This window comes from Papilio xuthus, unplaced genomic scaffold, assembly GCF_000836235.2.
Source record: "Papilio xuthus unplaced genomic scaffold, Pxut_1.1 DF827756.1, whole genome shotgun sequence".
Lineage (NCBI taxonomy): Eukaryota > Metazoa > Arthropoda > Insecta > Lepidoptera > Papilionidae > Papilio > Papilio xuthus.
Window position 1 is genome coordinate 3,472,919 of NW_013530893.1, and position 17,512 is coordinate 3,490,430.

The 17,512-nt window shown below is 33.9% G+C and overlaps 1 protein-coding gene across 4 annotated transcripts in view; it reads left to right on the forward strand.

Moving 5' to 3' along the window:
- The window catches only part of e (nonribosomal peptide synthetase ebony), a 30,695-nt gene extending 14,106 nt beyond the window's left edge, over window positions 1-16,589 (forward strand). Inside the window, exons 1-17 of one of the 4 annotated variants that reach the window (XM_013310047.1) lie at window positions 9,140-9,157; window positions 9,497-9,622; window positions 9,966-10,113; window positions 10,301-10,434; window positions 10,666-10,842; window positions 11,458-11,684; window positions 11,809-12,085; window positions 12,226-12,393; window positions 12,651-12,809; window positions 13,023-13,162; window positions 13,476-13,566; window positions 13,814-14,026; window positions 14,188-14,329; window positions 14,522-14,664; window positions 14,921-15,067; window positions 15,156-15,313; window positions 15,593-16,581. In XM_013310047.1, coding sequence (XP_013165501.1) covers window positions 9,502-9,622; window positions 9,966-10,113; window positions 10,301-10,434; window positions 10,666-10,842; window positions 11,458-11,684; window positions 11,809-12,085; window positions 12,226-12,393; window positions 12,651-12,809; window positions 13,023-13,162; window positions 13,476-13,566; window positions 13,814-14,026; window positions 14,188-14,329; window positions 14,522-14,664; window positions 14,921-15,067; window positions 15,156-15,313; window positions 15,593-15,733 — 2,586 coding nt within the window. In that variant the 5' untranslated portion in view covers window positions 9,140-9,157; window positions 9,497-9,501 and the 3' untranslated portion in view covers window positions 15,734-16,581. 4 annotated transcript variants of the gene reach the window in all.
- Window positions 16,590-17,512: the final 923 nt, after the last annotated feature.

Here is a 17,512-nt window from a genome sequence, read left to right on the forward strand (position 1 = left end):
GCAAATATTGTTTTGCCGTTCGACAAACATTACTAAAACACATGTCAACAAACCTTTTTTTTAACTTCTCTCTTCCAAAAAAAAAAAGAGATGGAATTGACAGTTTATTTTTGTGCTTTGTATGGTGGAAACACATGAAATGACAGGGGAGGTAAGACAACGTCCATCTTATTTTACAAATATAAATGCAAAACTTTGGATGGATGGATGTTTGTTATCACATATCTTCAAGAGAGGTGGATTAATTTATACAATGACAATAGTAAATAGCTTCTACACTATTTTTTTTAATTCACGAGGATGAAGTCGCGGGCTACAGCTAGCTTAAGATAACGTATTTTTTTAGCTTTAGATAAAAATTAGTAAGGAATTACTACTTATGAAATAGGGATAAAAATTTAATAAAAATATTGACAGTGAATTAAGTTATTAAAAGTTAAAAAAACAAATTACTGTGTAAATCTCCGAATTTAAATTGATTTTAAGTTACAAAAACAAATAAATAAAGTTCAAATGAGAGGAAAATTATTTTAACAAGGTCAATTAAAGGTCTCACACGGTCAGCTTAAACGATTGCATCCGTTTAATTAGAGCCTTAGACAAACAGTCTTACCGAATCAAACCAAAGTTAGTCTGACCAGGATGGACAAACCTCGCCATAATGTAGTAGAAATATAGAGCTTTGCGTAAATTACGAAGGATCCGATTGAAGCGCACTCATGCCAGAATATATGGATATTGTTATATACTATGAAAGAAAATATATTTCTTTGTATTAAAAACAAATGCAGATGTAAATCGAACTATCGTTAATATTATAAAAGATTAAATTATTCACAAAAACATGATATTTTTGTTATATTATTACAAGTAAAATTCATAAACTTAATTTCAAAATTAATTTACGACAAAATTCCATAATTGGATGATTTTATCGAATAGAAGATCAATTATAAGGAAGTAGAGAACATAATTTTATTTCGTATCAAAATATATAAAAGTAAATATATTATTATATTTTAAAATGGCACCGTTGAAATTAAACAAATGAATAACATCAACATATCAAGATTACTTACTTTATTTACCCTTTTGAGTTTTAATTACGATAATATTTGAATGCCTTTCTGCGATATTTTATGTCTAGACAGATTATAAATTGACGTATTTTACGAAACGGTGTCTGTATAGATTCAAGTAGAGAGCGATAAAATTATTATTCTGAGTTTAATATTAAAAATCTTTCTAATATTATAAATGCGTATGTTCAGGTGGATGGATGTTTGTTTGAAGGTATCTCCAGAATGGTTGCATGACGCAACATAGTCTGGAAGAAAACATAGGCCTACTAAAAAGATATGAAAAAAACATTTATCACAATTTTACTACGACACTACATAGTAATCTTACTATCTTACTAATATTATAAATGAGAATGTTTAGATGGATGAATGGATGTTTGTTTAAGGCAGTCTTTCCCAAAGTGGGCGATAACGCCCCCTTGTGGACGCTGCAGGTTTCAAGTTGCGGGTTATAGTAAAAGTTTCGTTTAGAATTCTCCGTTAATATACATATATAGGTCACAATAATTAATTAATTTAATTTGAAGTTATAGTTGTTTTCAAATATGTGATAAATATTTATTCTCAAAGTGAGCAGTAGACAAAATAAGTTTGGGAACCACTGGTTTAAGGTAATTTGACACACATGTAGAACATAGTCTGGAAGAACACATAGACTACTAATGTTTTTTAATCACGAGCGGACGGTGTCGCGGGCGACAGCTAGTATTTCGTAACAAATAAAACGTGATTCTCTATTGTCGAAATATATACAAAAACAATATAAAATATTTTGTACGGTTAATTCGGAAATAGAAACCAGGCGTAAAACAAATGCAATAAGCCAATTTAATTTCCGACGGTTGCTACAATTATCATAATTATTTAATTTAAAATGTGATGAAAGATTTAAACTTTTATGATTTAATTATGTTAATAAATTCTCCTTTGTTTTATGTACATTTTTACTTTATAATGCACAAAATACAAGCGAAGTTTGCGCGGGAATTGCAAGATATAATTTTGCTTCTCCATTGCCATCTGAGAAGGTCGATCTTTTCTTTTTTTAGTTATTTTAGTGCTTCAATGTACAAACTAAGTATTTCACCTATTTCAACTTAGAGACTTGATTTGCATAAGCGCTTTGATAGTCATAGAAAATAATAGCCGCGCGCAGCTTACCCACTGCACCCAAAGTTGCCTAATTTAGTCGCTAGAGGGCAAACCCAATCCGCAAACGTAGTCATAAATAAATAATTGTATTTAATTAAATTACAAATAGGTACACAAATAGTCCATAAAGCAGTTATTACTCTCAATTTTCGTTAGAACGTCGACCCTGACGGTATAATTTGCTAGTTTAATTGTATTAGAAATAATAAAAAGCAAATTACGGAGTTAAACGCGCACTTGGCCGTGGTCAATTGCGAAATCAAACGAGCACAATACATACAATGTCTTTGGCGTACGCGGTTACTGACCTACGGTAATGAAGACAGCGAATGTTTGGAGTCGATAATGCTTTTTATATTTCCAGTTTACATTTTACGATTATGATATCGATGGTTTTGTCCATGAGAAAGGTTATTTTGCATAAACTATAAAAAAAAATTAAATTATTATACATTTTTTGTAGTGAATTGACGCGCAACTTCAAAGGTTATCCTTAAGATTAACACTTGCTTAGTCCGCTGACGCAGCAACATATATATAAGGTGGGTCTCGGCCTCCGACACAAAAGATCGCCAAAGTCGCCTGTCCTGCGCTGTTTTCTGCCAATCCATCGCTTATAGCTCCCACACGTTCAACTCTGGAAATTAATAAGCACCTTTGATTTTTACCACATTTTAATGTTTGTCAAGTGAAATGATTGCCTGCGATTTTCATTAATTATTTCATATCTCAAATATTTGACCAAAAATTTGACGCTAGAAGTCTCTACAGACGCCTCTGTTCTGATTACATAATGACCAGTTCACGTATTCAAACGAAACGTGTTTTTTCATAACGTTTCCTTTCGTTATGTGCCGTTACCTAAACAGGTCAGGTTCACGCGACGTTTTATTTTTAAACTAGCAGTCGCACGCGGCTTCGTTTGCGCGGAATTCAAAAAAACTTAGTAGCCTAGTAAACTTAGTAATAGTCACCTATAAATAACACATATAATTCGATATCACGGGTGTTAAAAAGAACAATGCACTTACAATTAACAATCTTACTAATATTATAAATGCAAAAGTTTGGCTTAATTGTTATTTTTTTAGTGAATATCTGCAAAACCGCCAACTTGATCTTGATGAAATTTGACACAAACGTGGAACATTGTTTGGAAAAAGAGCTAATTACTAATATTTTTTTAATTCCTTGAAAACGAAATCGCAAAGCAAATTTCGAATATACGATCAACTCCATTGTATTGCAACAGGAAACTAATAAGTAAAACCTTCATACGTCTGTCGAGATTTATTATTGAAGATAATCAAAATGTAACACGTGTTTGCACTATGAAAAAACATTTACAAATATGGTAAATCCATTTTACAGCACTTGATTGTTGTTTTTAATTAACAAAATACAATTTATTACATGTTTTTTTTCAAAAATTATGCTAACGTATGTACATAATTTCAAAAATACGGTAGAAAATAAAATGTTATGATTTCGCTTACCTTGAAAATATTGATCCGATGTATAATTTTTACTTGGAATTATAATTACAATCCATTATTTCGATATTACACATACACAACTCAGGCCTGTAAACCAGTAGGGTAGGCAGAGACCACGGATCTCCATTTGGCGTGAACTAACCTCTACATCAACTTTTTGACATTTCGAAACGGAATGTGACGGGTTGCGAGCCGCGTCGCCGCCGCTTACTCCCGGGTATCACATATCTTTGAAACTTCTTTGCCAAATGCAAGTTTCATTACCGTAAAAACATTATTTCGATTTTATAATCTAGGAATTAAGAATTAATAAAAAATACTTAATTGCAGTTTAACATTTTACAATGAAATATTATCAATATTACCATATTTAAAAACCTAAAATAATTGCCATATAAAAAACAATAATGTAATATCAGGATGGAGCCCTCAGAATCGATTTTTATGGATTTTTTAACAACGAATATTTATTTTGTTCGCCAAATCTGCCATCATCGCTCAAAGAGTAAAAGTCCTCCCTCTCCAAAGAGTATCTTACCCATTTATTTCGACTTACTGGTGTTGCCGCATGATTTCTGTATTGCCACTGTTATCTAAAAACTTACTCACTGATAATAAATAATCTCGGACGATACTAGCGCCATTATAATTCGGTGTCAAGTGGTGTCAAGTACCAACTAATAAGGTTAACTAGCGATCGATGTTGATTGATTGTTGCGGATGTATGAAAATACCCATAGGGTACCCAAGTTGTTAAATCCGGTTTAAGGGGAACAAATCTTACTGAATGTACTATAGTTAGTTGTCGCCCACAACGCCATTGGTGAGCAAAAAAAACTTAATTAGAAGCCTACATAGGCTACTAATTAAGTTTTTTTTTAAACTAAGAACACATACTCTTCCTGAGTACGTTCTACATCTATGCCAAATTTCAGCAAGATCCATGCAGCCGTTCTGGAGATACCTTCTTTTAGACATTATTATTATAGAATAATTTAGAGCGAATAGCGCGCTTTCGCTACCAAGTCAAGTGTCAGAATGATTAGGTAGGGGACATGTTGCGCCAGTACACCGGCACAGTGTCGGATTTTCTTCCCAAAAGTTCTAACAATCCATTTATAATTCGCTTAATTAGTTATCAAACTGGCATCACACGTAAAATTGTAAACGTTCGATAAATTGTATAGTTACAAACAAATAGATTTAAAAATCACAGATAAAAAAATCCTTCACGTGTTTAGAAACTTTGTCTATGTCACTGTCTGAAAAAAAAACAGTAAAGAGGTTTTTATTGCTCTAATTTTCCTCCTTTCATTCTTAGAAGCATTATTTACTTTAGAATAGAATTTAACTAAGTGACTAAATAAGGACTGCCCATTAGTGTCATGCAAAAAAGTCTAACTAGAAAAATAAATCTATAACTGATTGTAATAAAACCCGTGAAATTAAATGGGTTTTTTTCATTGAATTAAACTCAATTGTTTCTCGTGATCTTACCAAGGTATCCTTTATTAGATTAATCGTTGGTTTCTGAGACCCATCAGTATAAAACATATCTTCATCCCTGTCAGTATCTTTGACAAAATAGATATGATTTAAACGGTGATTTTGGTCATGGAAACTCATCATAAGTGCCTATTTGACAAGAGCCAAGAGATATTTTTTTTTTGTTAAATGTAGTAAAGAAATTTAAGTACTATGTTTGAAGTTTTGCTTAAAAATAAAATTTGATTTTGTGTTTAATATCAGTAGATGGATGGACACTTAGTAAAGACTTTATTATATGATACTAGTTGTCGCCCGCGATTCCGTCTGCGCGGGATTAAAAAATAGATGTTGGCCGATTCTCAGATCTAATCAATACACTCACAAAATTTCATGAGTATCGGTCAAGCCGTTTCGGAGTATGGGAACGAAAATTGTGTCACGAGAATTTTATATATAAGATGACACTAGCTGTCGCCCGCGAATCCTTCCGCGCAGGATTTAGAAAAAAACAAAATAAGTAGCCTATGTGTTCTTCCAGACTTTGTTCTATATGTGTGCCAAATTTCATCAGAATCCGTTCGGAGATACCTTCAAACAAACATCTATCCATCTATCCATCCATCTTAACTTTTGCATTTATAATATTAGTAAGAAGATTTAGTTTTTTTATTAAGTGTATTTATTTAATTCCAATGAAAAGTAATAATAATTAGTATTACTTGAGTTAGTTTAAGAGTTGTAATAGATGATTGACAAACAACGTCAATATAGCACCTTGTCAATAATTCATATCTCTGAAAGTAATTTCAAGGTCAATCAAAGGTCAATACAAAATTTAATTGAAAGCATTACGTAAAATAAACGTTCAATAAAAATATAATTTTCTTAAGAAGTTATTGACCTCAAACATGCAAAGTTATACTCGATTCATAATTCTGAGAATGAGGTTGAATTAAAAACAAATACTTTTTACTCTTTGACATGATATTTTATGACATAATCGTGTAATTATTCTTTCCAATTATAGATAATTTGTAGTAAAAATTGTTTCTTTCATGCCAACATTAACGATAATTCAATCCGCTTATTTACATTACAATTATTTTTAAATATTTCTTATTTCATGTAAAAAATTTAATTAAAAGATCCTTTAATAGCATACAGAGGAAAATAAACAATAGGTCACTTATATAAAATATTCTTTTTATAGAAACTCTTTAGTAAAATAAGGCTATGAAACATGCGAAAGTAACACTATCTTTCTCTAGATGTCGAAAAAGGGCATGGGCTACTTTTCAACGCGAAAAAAGTGTTGGGATGGGTTGAAAATGGGGTTGGAAATTTGTTTGAAAATATCATCATTTTTACAGGCAAAACATTAAAAAATTTTAGGCTAATTTAATATAAATAAATCTGATATTAAATAAAGTTTTACCCTCAAGGGTGCAAAATAACAATAGAGAATAGGTTATGTATATAATCTTAATAATAATAACAAAATATTAAAGAATGTCTATTGTAATTAATGTATTAAATGAATATAAATAAAAAATTGTCTGACGCAAGGAACACGGTAGCTGCATCATTGTTTTTTTATGCACATTCTATTAGCGTGTGTATAATTACATAGACTTGATGATGAATATGGAATGCACCGGTTTTGTAAAACTATTACAATTGCAATAAAAATAATACTGGCAGGTATGTACTGAGGAAAATTTCTTATAAAATTACGTTATAAAATTCGTTTATTCGAAATTCAAAATCGGACATCCATTCTCAAAACAAAAGACTTTTCTTGTAATTTTTTAAAAAGAGAAGATAGAATTGCTTATCTTACTAATATTATAAATGCGAATGTTTAGATTAATGGATGTTTGTTTGAAGGTATCTTCAGAACGGCTGAACGGATCTCGGTGAAATTTGGCACAGGTTTAGAACATATTCTGGAAGTACACATAAGCTAATAATTAAGTTTTTTTTTAATTCCGCCCGGACGGAATTGCGGACGACAGTTAGTTTTATGTGTTATTTTATAAAATGTTAAAATGACTTTGTCCGAATTGTTGAAGACCGAATTTCAATTTTAAAAAAACTTATTTGAATGGAAATGAAAGAAAGGGTCCTAATTACTTTTTAATTATCATGAATTTAGAAAAGCACTCCTAGTAGAATATTGTACAGTAATACAAAAGTGAACTTTATACCCACAAAGGGCAAATAAGTACATTGTCATAAACTTATGTTTTTAATTGATTCACTTGAAGATTGTAATTGTAGAACCGGATTATAATTGTTCATTCAGACTTTGTTGGATATTAAATAATTCGCGTAGTAACGTTTTTATTGTTATTTATTGTACCTAAACACTAAAAGCCCTAAGTGCGCAATATATAATTGTTAGGTTAGGTTAGTAGCAGACATTTTTCATGGCCTTGCCATACAGTGCGGATATTTTTTTTATATCATAAGGTGGCAAACGAGCGAGCGGCCACCTGAAATCGCTGAAATAGCGAAGTGACCGTTGCCCATAGACATACGCAATTGCATATGCGTTGCCTTACTTTAATCGACGTAGGAGAGGATGCACAGAAAGAAAATATTTCCCCCTTCCAAAGTTCCACAGTGCGGATATACAGGATGTGCTAAAATATTTCGAAATTTACACATTTTTAAAAATAATTGATGATTGTAATTTAAAAGATAGTATCGTCTTTATCAACATAAGCTAAACATTTAAGTTGTAACAGGATATGAATCAACTATTAAAGAATTTTGCAAAATTTGAAAATTGTGTTTTTTATCACGTGACAAATAAATAAGTGACGAGCATTCGCAAAAATAGCAACTTTTGCACATAAGCAAATGCAATTGCAGATGCCTTACACACTTTTAATCGATTAGGGGATAATGGTGGGAAGGGATTGTACACTAAAAATAGACCTTGCACGTAAAGACGAAACGCATAATTGTTTCCATTTCACGCGTGTTCTCTGTGGACGTAGTATTTCAAAGGTCAAGCCAGCACATTCGTGCAACTAACATTGTTGTTGGCTTTACCATGGTTGAAAAAATGTGATAAAATGATACGTATAGGGGATTTAGTTTTTTTCTGTCCACAGAACATCGTATCGTTAGGAAGCAAATCCGATACTGTGTCGGTGTACCGGCGCAACACTAGCCTTTTTAAAAGTGTCACGTAAACGTTGACATTTTTAAATGACCCTCACTAAACATTCTGATACTTTGTAAAATAAAAGCGCGCCATTTGCACCAAATTATTTTTACTAATAATGTCTAAAAGTATAATTGTTGCATATTTTATCCTATATAATGTCTAGATTTATCATACGTATTGTATAAAATTAACCAACGATAAAACAATATTTCTTGCAGGTGCCTTTGCGGAAGCTGTATATAATAATTGCATTATAATTATTATATTTACAATGAACATACATACATATGTTAGACTTGAGTGATTTTATAACATCAGTATTATTTTTAAACTACTGTATTAAACTTAAGGCAACATTTTGATTTTATTACATTATACGTCTTATACCAACAGAGCGTCGGTGGCTCAGGGGTCAAGCACTTGGCCTGCAATTCACAGGTCCAGGGTTCGAATCCCGCCATGTACCAATGTGTTTTTTGATTTCCAATTTACATATGTACATTTATCCGACGTTCTTACGGTGAAGGAAAACACCGTGATGCAACCTGCACATATCTGAGAAGACACCCTTAACTTAGGGTAGGCTCCGAGCACCTCAGTGGGGACGTATAGTGAGCTGATGATGATGATAATACGTATAAAATAATAATAAATATAAGGGAAATTAAAAAAGTTAATATGTTTTAGATATAACATCGATATATCGATTTATAAACATAATAAAATATAAGGGTAATAGAACACGGGCCGCGGAGGAGAGCGTAAGCGTGCCCGTGGCCCCGTCCCGTTGAAGGAACAGAGAGGTTTAGTGGGTATGCCTCCGTTATGGAGGAGAATCCCACATAACTACCGCGTCCCCCCCGGGGCGCGGAGTATGCATAAAGCATTCCTCTCTGGAAAAAAAGGGTAATAGAACACAGGGTCTGCACACGGGCACTGTGCTGCACTGCCTTAAGGGCACCTGAATACTGGGCCCTGGCGCGCCAACCAATGACAGGATTACTTTTAAGGGCGCCTGATTGAATTAAGCTTTACAGACGCTAGAAGAATAGATGCTTTTCTATATATTGTTTGATATTAATTACATGTATTTATTTCAGGCACAATGGGATCACTGCCGCGCGTTTCTGTGGTCACCGGGCAAAGAGTGTCAGCACCGGCTGGACCTCTGACCAATATGATGGACAATCTAACAGCTAGAGACGCCACTGCTCTCATTTATAAAGGTACGAGTAAGATTTTGCGTAAATTTGTTATATTTTCTTTATCTAATATAGGACATAATATATCTCATTAAAGTGCTTCGTATATTAAATGCCTTAAATAAGAGACAGAAAGAGGGACAGGTAGACTTCCCGCGTCTCACACGAATCCTACTAGTTACCCGCGGCTCCGTCCGCGGGGAATTAAAAAAACTTAAGTAGTAGTCTATGTGTTCTTCCAGACTATGTTATATATGTATGCCAAATTTCATCGAGATCCGTTGAGCCGTTCTGGAGATACCTTATAAGAAACATCCATCCATCCAAACATTAATACGCATATTTATTAATGTTATTTAAACCCTAGATGAGACAAGTTGCGTTCATGTGAGCTACGCGGAACTGCAGGCCCGCACTAACGCTCTAGGCCGGGCCATTGCCGCCCATGCGCGCCCTGTCGGACCTAACAGGGATGGTGATTTCGTTATAGCCGTATGCATGGAGCCCACGCATAAGTGAGTTTAAAATATTACTTAATAATGCTTTTATAGTAATTACAATTAGTACAAAAAAACCCTTAGTAACTAACGACGTAGTTAGACTAATTTTTAAATAATTATAGCGAAGAATCTAACATTTATACATGTGTTAAAGTTTCTTAGCATTTATATACACTTAATTAATTTATGTCCTATTTTTCAGTACAATAATGACTCTGTTAGCGATATGGAAGGCGGGTGCAGCGTATGTTCCGATGGACCCGAGCTTCCCGCAGGGCAGGATCTCACACATACTAAAGGATGCGGAGCCATCCCTTGTAATATACGATAACACAGGTAAAGTTAAATATCATACACATATTTCTTACCCCACACTAACTAAATGTTACAACTATTTTGTTCTTGATGACTGCTATTTACAAACAGTCTTAAAATTCGTTCAAATTATGTTTACTTTAATTTAAATTCGAGCTCCTGTAATTTCTCAATTGCAATTATATACATTTAAAAATATGTAAGATTGCATGTATTTTTACATCAGGCGTACTTATTTCTTTTTTATTTCAGCAAATCCCTCTATGTTCTCCGGGTGTGGAATACCGGCGGTATCATTTGACGAACTATCTTTAGAAGCCAGTGGCTTACCGGGAGATAAGCCGAGCGATTCAGAAATGCTATTACAGACGACTGCCGAGAGTATTGCTATAGTTCTTTATACTTCTGGAAGCACGGGAATACCGAAAGGTTAGTTTAAGTTACTTACTTAGCTACTTTAAGCTGTAAATGTTTTGTTCGATGCAAAATAACTTTAAAAACCTACTTTTATCTTTTGATTTAATAATAATTGCTGCGTACTTGAAGATAATGATAATTGTTTTTATAATACTTTTAAAATTGAAGTTAAGTCATTTAAGTGATCGCTTAAGGCCGTCAGTGCATTGATGTGATTGTTACTTAAACTACATTAAGCACAATTGTATTGCATATGCATTTATACTTTTTTATTTGTTAATTTTAAATTGCAATATCCAAGAAATTTTATTACTCAATAATACTTTAATAAAGAAGAAAAATTGCGTAAGCACAAAACGGTAAACTAGCAAACGGCTAAACAATTTGTACCTAAATGGATAACAGAAATATGGAACATCTGTGCAATAATTAAACATTCAACAACTATTCTGTGTGATAGTTGTCGCTTGAGACATCGTCTGAGTAGGATTAAAAAAAGTTGCCTACGCATTCCATCTCGTTCCATCTCTTATCCGCCGTTTGCTTCGCTATTTCCGCAAATTCAGGTGGCCATATGCTTCTTTGCCACACTATGTTTTAAAACTTCAAGATTAATTTTCGTTCTAGGTGTGCGTCTAACATATTCTGCTATCTGCAACCGTCTTTGGTGGCAATTCCGTACCTTCCCGTACACCGAACAGGAAAGGTTCTGCGTTTGGAAGACCGCTTTAACTTTCGTAGACTCTGTATGCGAGATCTGGGGACCTTTGCTGCACGGCAGGACCCTAATTATCCTATCTAGAGAGACGACCCGAGATCCTCAGAAATTGGTTCGGGTCCTAGCGGAAAATGAGGTAAGTCAAATATACTACATATTAACGCATACCTGCATCATCCTTAGTATCTAAAGGCAAGTATTAACATTTAGAATGCTGTAGTAATATTCACCATTGAATTTAATAACATTTAATATTGCAGGTACATCGGTTGGTATTGGTCCCGACGCTACTCCGGTCTATTCTAATGTACCTCTCTCTAAACCGGTCCGAAAGACCACTACAATCCCTCAAGCTATGGGTTTGTTCTGGTGAAACTCTCAGCAAGGAACTTGCGGGACAATTCTTCCAGTACTTCGGTGATAATGAAGGCTACAAATTGGCTAACTTCTACGGAAGTACAGAAGTCATGGGAGATGTAACATTTTATGTTCTGGAACGTTCTCAGCAGTTGGACATACATCCTACGATACCGATTGGTGAGTATTTTATAGAGAAAAGTTTCGAATTATAGCACATTTTTTAAAGACAGCTTTATCACTTATTGTAAACTGAATTAAAGAAAAATTAATGTACAAATTAATCATATTATGGAAATACAATTGAATGAATCTCTCAGGCAAGCCAGTCGACAACTGCGCCATCTATCTACTAGACGAAGAGATGAACCCTGCTCGCGAAGCAGAGCCTGGCGAAGTTTGGGTTGCGGGCAGTAATCTAGCTGCAGGATACGTCGGCGGACAAGCGCCTGAGAAGTTTTGCTACAATCCTCACGCCTCGCATCCAGGTAACAAAGCTTTGCAGTCAGATTCATGTAGTCATTATAATAAGTGTAGATTTATTAAGAAACTAACTGTCAACTCCGTCCTCAAAAATTTACTAGCCCATATATTCTTCCAGACTATGTTCTAAATCTATGCCCAATTTCAGCGAGAATTATGTAGCCGTTCTGGAAATGCTTACATATTATTTTAAATAGACTACAGTTTACTCAACTGTAAATTACCGAGTAACAATGTGCTGTAATGTATACATTTCTAACAGATTTTGGCAAGCTATACCGCACTGGAGACTTCGGTGTACTGCACAAGGGAATGATCCTGTACGCGGGTAGAACGGACTCGCAAGTCAAGATCCGAGGTCACAGAGTAGATCTATTGGAAGTGGAAACCGCGGTGTCAGCCGTGGAAGGAATCGAGAAAGGTATTAAGAAAATAAAATTATGTATCTACTAGAGATTATTAAAGAATATTGAACGTTGAAACAGTGAACATAAATAGTCGAACTTGAATAAGTGATAGGTAACCAAGGGACAGCAATGGTTTTTTGATATGTATACCACAATAGGGAATTGATTACGGGGTAATAGATAGACTAACTGGATTCATGGATATAAAATTAATACCATTTTCCCAGCGGTGGTCCTCTGCTATGGACTGGAGCGTGGCAACCCTGAAGTGCTCGCCTTTGTGACCATATCACCTGACGCGAGGCTCTCAGCACACCATATTGAGGCAGCCCTGAAGAACTCTCTCACACATTATATGCTACCACAGGTAATAACTCCCTTTTACAATATATTAGTTCCAATCCAAGTTCTCTTCTACTACATTTTCACAGGCGTCAGACGAAACGCGGAATTAATTCCACTTGACGACAGCATTCTGTGTGGTATTGGTACACTTGACTAGTGGGCCATTAGTGCACCATTGACGTGCACCTACGGCTTTTATTTCTATTAAAAATAATGGCTGGAAACAGTCTTTATTAATGACAAAAACCTTGACAAAGTAAAGTAGTACAAGTAATAAGATATGCTTTAGGCATATCTTGACAAAAAGTCATTTCAAATGTATTTTTATTCTTTAGGTGATTGTGATAGAGACTGTTCCATTGTTGGTGAACGGCAAAGTAGACAGACAGGCTCTACTCAAGATGTACGAGAACACTAACAACAATGGTAAGTCATCATTGACCTCGTTTAAATTACTTTTAATTTTGTACTTCTTATAACTTTTGAAGTAGTTTCTTCCGTAGTTCCGGAGTTAAAACAAAAGGGACTAGCATAAAATGCTGTTTGTAATATTCGATAGTAATTTTAAAGGACGCATAAATATATAGAAATACTGGTGATATGTTTTTAAAAACAAAAGTATGCCATGATTTGAGCGGATAAAATTATGTGAGTGCTAATTTTATTCTTACAGATGACTCAGAGATATCTTTCGACATTGATTACACTGGAGTGGAAGCAGAGAAGTTGGAAGCAGCTAAGGTCCTCTTTGAGACGGTAGGAGAGGTCCTCGGGAGGGCAGCAAGAGGGACACTCTCGGTTAGAGCGGGATTTTACGAGCTGGGAGGGAATTCCCTTAATTCTATATACACCATCACTAGACTGAGAGACAGAGGATATTATATTGGTAAGCAGCAGAAAGTTGCAGAATAATCCTAAATATAATAGCAATTATCATGTTGATCATGTAAACGTTGGATTTAGCATTTATTTAGTTTCCCCCACAGTGTGAGTAGTTAAAATTAAATTAAAACATGTAAAACTAACCTACCTATAACCATTTCTCAGATATTAGTGAGTTTCTGGGAGCTGCCAACCTGGGCGATGTGTTAGCCCACATGAGCTCCGGTCCAGACCACGAGACCGGCGGCTACGACCACAAGTTTAAAGCAGTGGCAATGAATGAAGATCATGAGCAGCAAGTCATCGAGTAAGTGTTAACACCAAATCCAAATAACCTGTTGTTACAAGTAGCAAGAATGTTTGTGACTCGATAACTCTATAGTGACAGTTTGCAGTGCGATATACTAAATAAATTGGATCAGAAAACAGTCATCGTAGACTTTCTTACAAAAATACACGTAAATTCTAAATTATGAATTTATTATTTTTCAATGTTCAGCATGATCGTATCATCGTTCTACGAGAAGGCGGAGTTGGAACAGTTTTTGAAACACGAAATCGAAACGGAGGACTATGCGCACTGCATCAGAGCTTGCTGGGCCGCGCTGTTGCAGGCTAGGCTCAGCGTTGTGCTAGAAGATCGTGAGTATATGATACGATAGACTACACTAATGAGTCTTCCAGAAGAATCACCTCTTCAAGGCAAAGGTCTAATTCGATCAATTTAGATATTTTTTTCAAAATAATCGAATTATTGGTTACTATCAAACCACTATTCATGAAGTTAAAAACACATTGACAGTTTTATTCCGTAGATAGAATTTGGCGAGAAGAACACGCGATATAGAACATATTAGTCACGAAATGCTAACTTAAATAAATGTAATAATATTTTCAGATTCTGGAACACCTGTAGCGGTTGCATTGAATTTTGACGCACGGGACGAGCCTGAGATTGAATTAAACGGCGGTCTTGCCAAAATCATGACATTCCTTGAATTCGTTGAGAGCTCAGTTAGAGATACCATGCTGCCTGAAGGAAAGGGTAAGCTTATCTATATCAACATTTAATTTCATTCATAAATCAAATCCTTGGTCCTTCGAGTCTGACATATCAATGTTTTGTTACAAAGGAACGATTCTGCACTCATTCATGATGGCAACAGCATCCTCATTGAGCCCACAAGACAACGTGGCGGCAATACGTGCCCTGGAACATGCCACTATGAGGATTGCACGCGATAGACGATTCCATGGAGTGTTCACTACAAACACAAGCCCGTTGACTCAGGTAAGATGTTACTTAACAATATCTGGGGGCAGTGCCCCCGCTAAATCAAGTAAATTTGGATAGTCGTCACCGAAAGGACTGAGCCTAGTGCGCAGGCTGTATCTCATTTTTTTTCTTTCACGGTAGGGACGGGGGATAAATTTACACATGACATTTTAAAATCGAAAAACAGGTGGCACATGTCTGGGATCGTATCTGGACGTATAAAATACACCAATGCTCTAAATCAAGACCAACGATTAGTAATTAAGTATAACCTTATTTAATTATTCTTTACAGCAACTGGGTACTGACGTGCTAGGCTTCCAAACTTTACTGGATTACCAAATAAACGAATACATCGACCCTAACGGAGACAGAATTTTCGGAAAAGCGCCTGATGACATGAGAGCTATCGTCTGCTGGAAACCTATTGAATAGTTTTGCTATTTAAAAAATATAGGTATCTTTACTCTATGGTATTAGTAATGTTAAGGCATAGACTAATGCACTTCCTAATAGAATAAAAAGACATCCAAAGTAATAGCAATGTTATGAGTTGTGTGAATTCGTTTTAAGTTTTTTTTTTAAACTCGACATCAATTTAAACCTCTATGGCCAGTCGACGATAAGCAAGAGTTATATAAAAAAATGTTTTGTTTTTTAGTTTGCACTGCCTAAATATAGGATATATTTTTATCTGCATTAAATATAGCAACATTTTGTAATATGTCTATTATTGTGAAAAAAATACAATAAAATTTATGACGCAAAAAATCGGAAAGATTGGTCTTAAAGTAAGTATCCAGGACATTCCAAGTAGTCTTGTTAGGCTTTATTGGCTAGCACTAAACAATTATTATTAATTAGATTAAATATAATAGTGTGATATATAGATTTAGGTTACTTAGTATTTATATTACATAATTAAAGTACAAAATGTAATATATATGATTATAATTGTTAGTAAACCACAGTTATAACTTATTTTAAGTTAACATTGTAATAATGTTCATAATAAATTCATAAATTCGTAAATTCGTAAATTACAAAAATCTTTTATGGCAACATTGCAAGTTTGTGGAGAAAGCTATAACAATTATGATTAGATAAAACATTCCCAGTTTTGTAAACAGTGATAAATATTATATTATTGTATTATAGTGTTAATTTTGACAGTCATCGGATTTCTAAATAAGATCTCCACATCAAGAATATTGTGATAAATATTAATTTTGTTTAATTTTAATTGTTACGAATTATTCTATAATTATTATTTCAAAATAAAATTGTAAAAGAAATTATGTTTTATTACTTACTTTAAAAAAAAATCGTGGAATGGAACGGACGGTTTGGCGGCAAATTATTTTAAAATGGTGACGTTACATGTTTGCGTAATTATAAATATTAAAAGTAAGTATAAATAAAACTGTACAGCTTTATTAATTTAAATGAGTATTATACTTAAAAAAAACAACATCCTTCAAAGTTCAAGCGATTTTAAAACATACCTTTTAAATGTTCAATTTGGAGCTACGCATCTTCGACTGCTATTTTTCATAAAAGCCAAGGCTCACATAAAAAACACATTAAACGCACAATTAAAAATACATATTAGGAAGCCTCAAAGTTATTTACACTTTAGTTAGTTACATTTTAACACTTTCTTTCCTACATTTAACACTAAAAATTTTAACAATGACCTACCGTTAAACATAGGCTTATACAGACCAGAGATTAGACGAATCGTAGAAGTGATGCCAACATAATACCAAAGAAAGTGGCCAGTTATAAAAAATTACATTGAATAATTTGTTGAATTAAATTTGTCAAACGTAAATAATGATGATTGCTTGAGTTGAATTAAAGATGAACAATTTAAAACTATGTTTATTATATCACCAGTCGCTCGCGACTTCTTTCGCGCGGAATAAAAAAAACTTAATTAGTAGCTTTTGTGTTTTTCCATCTGGAGTTCTAGAGATACCTCCAAACATACAGCCATCCAAACATTCACATTAAACATAAAAAGAATTTGCTTGGATTTGATTTTGAAATAAAAATCATATTAATATTATAACGTTTATTTAAAAGTGCAAATATCAACTACAGATAATTGTAGTATTATTTTGACAATAAATGCGTTTATTCAGTATTATTAAAAAAACAACATACACTATTCTACAAGACTAGAAAATACTTAGGTAACAAATACAACAA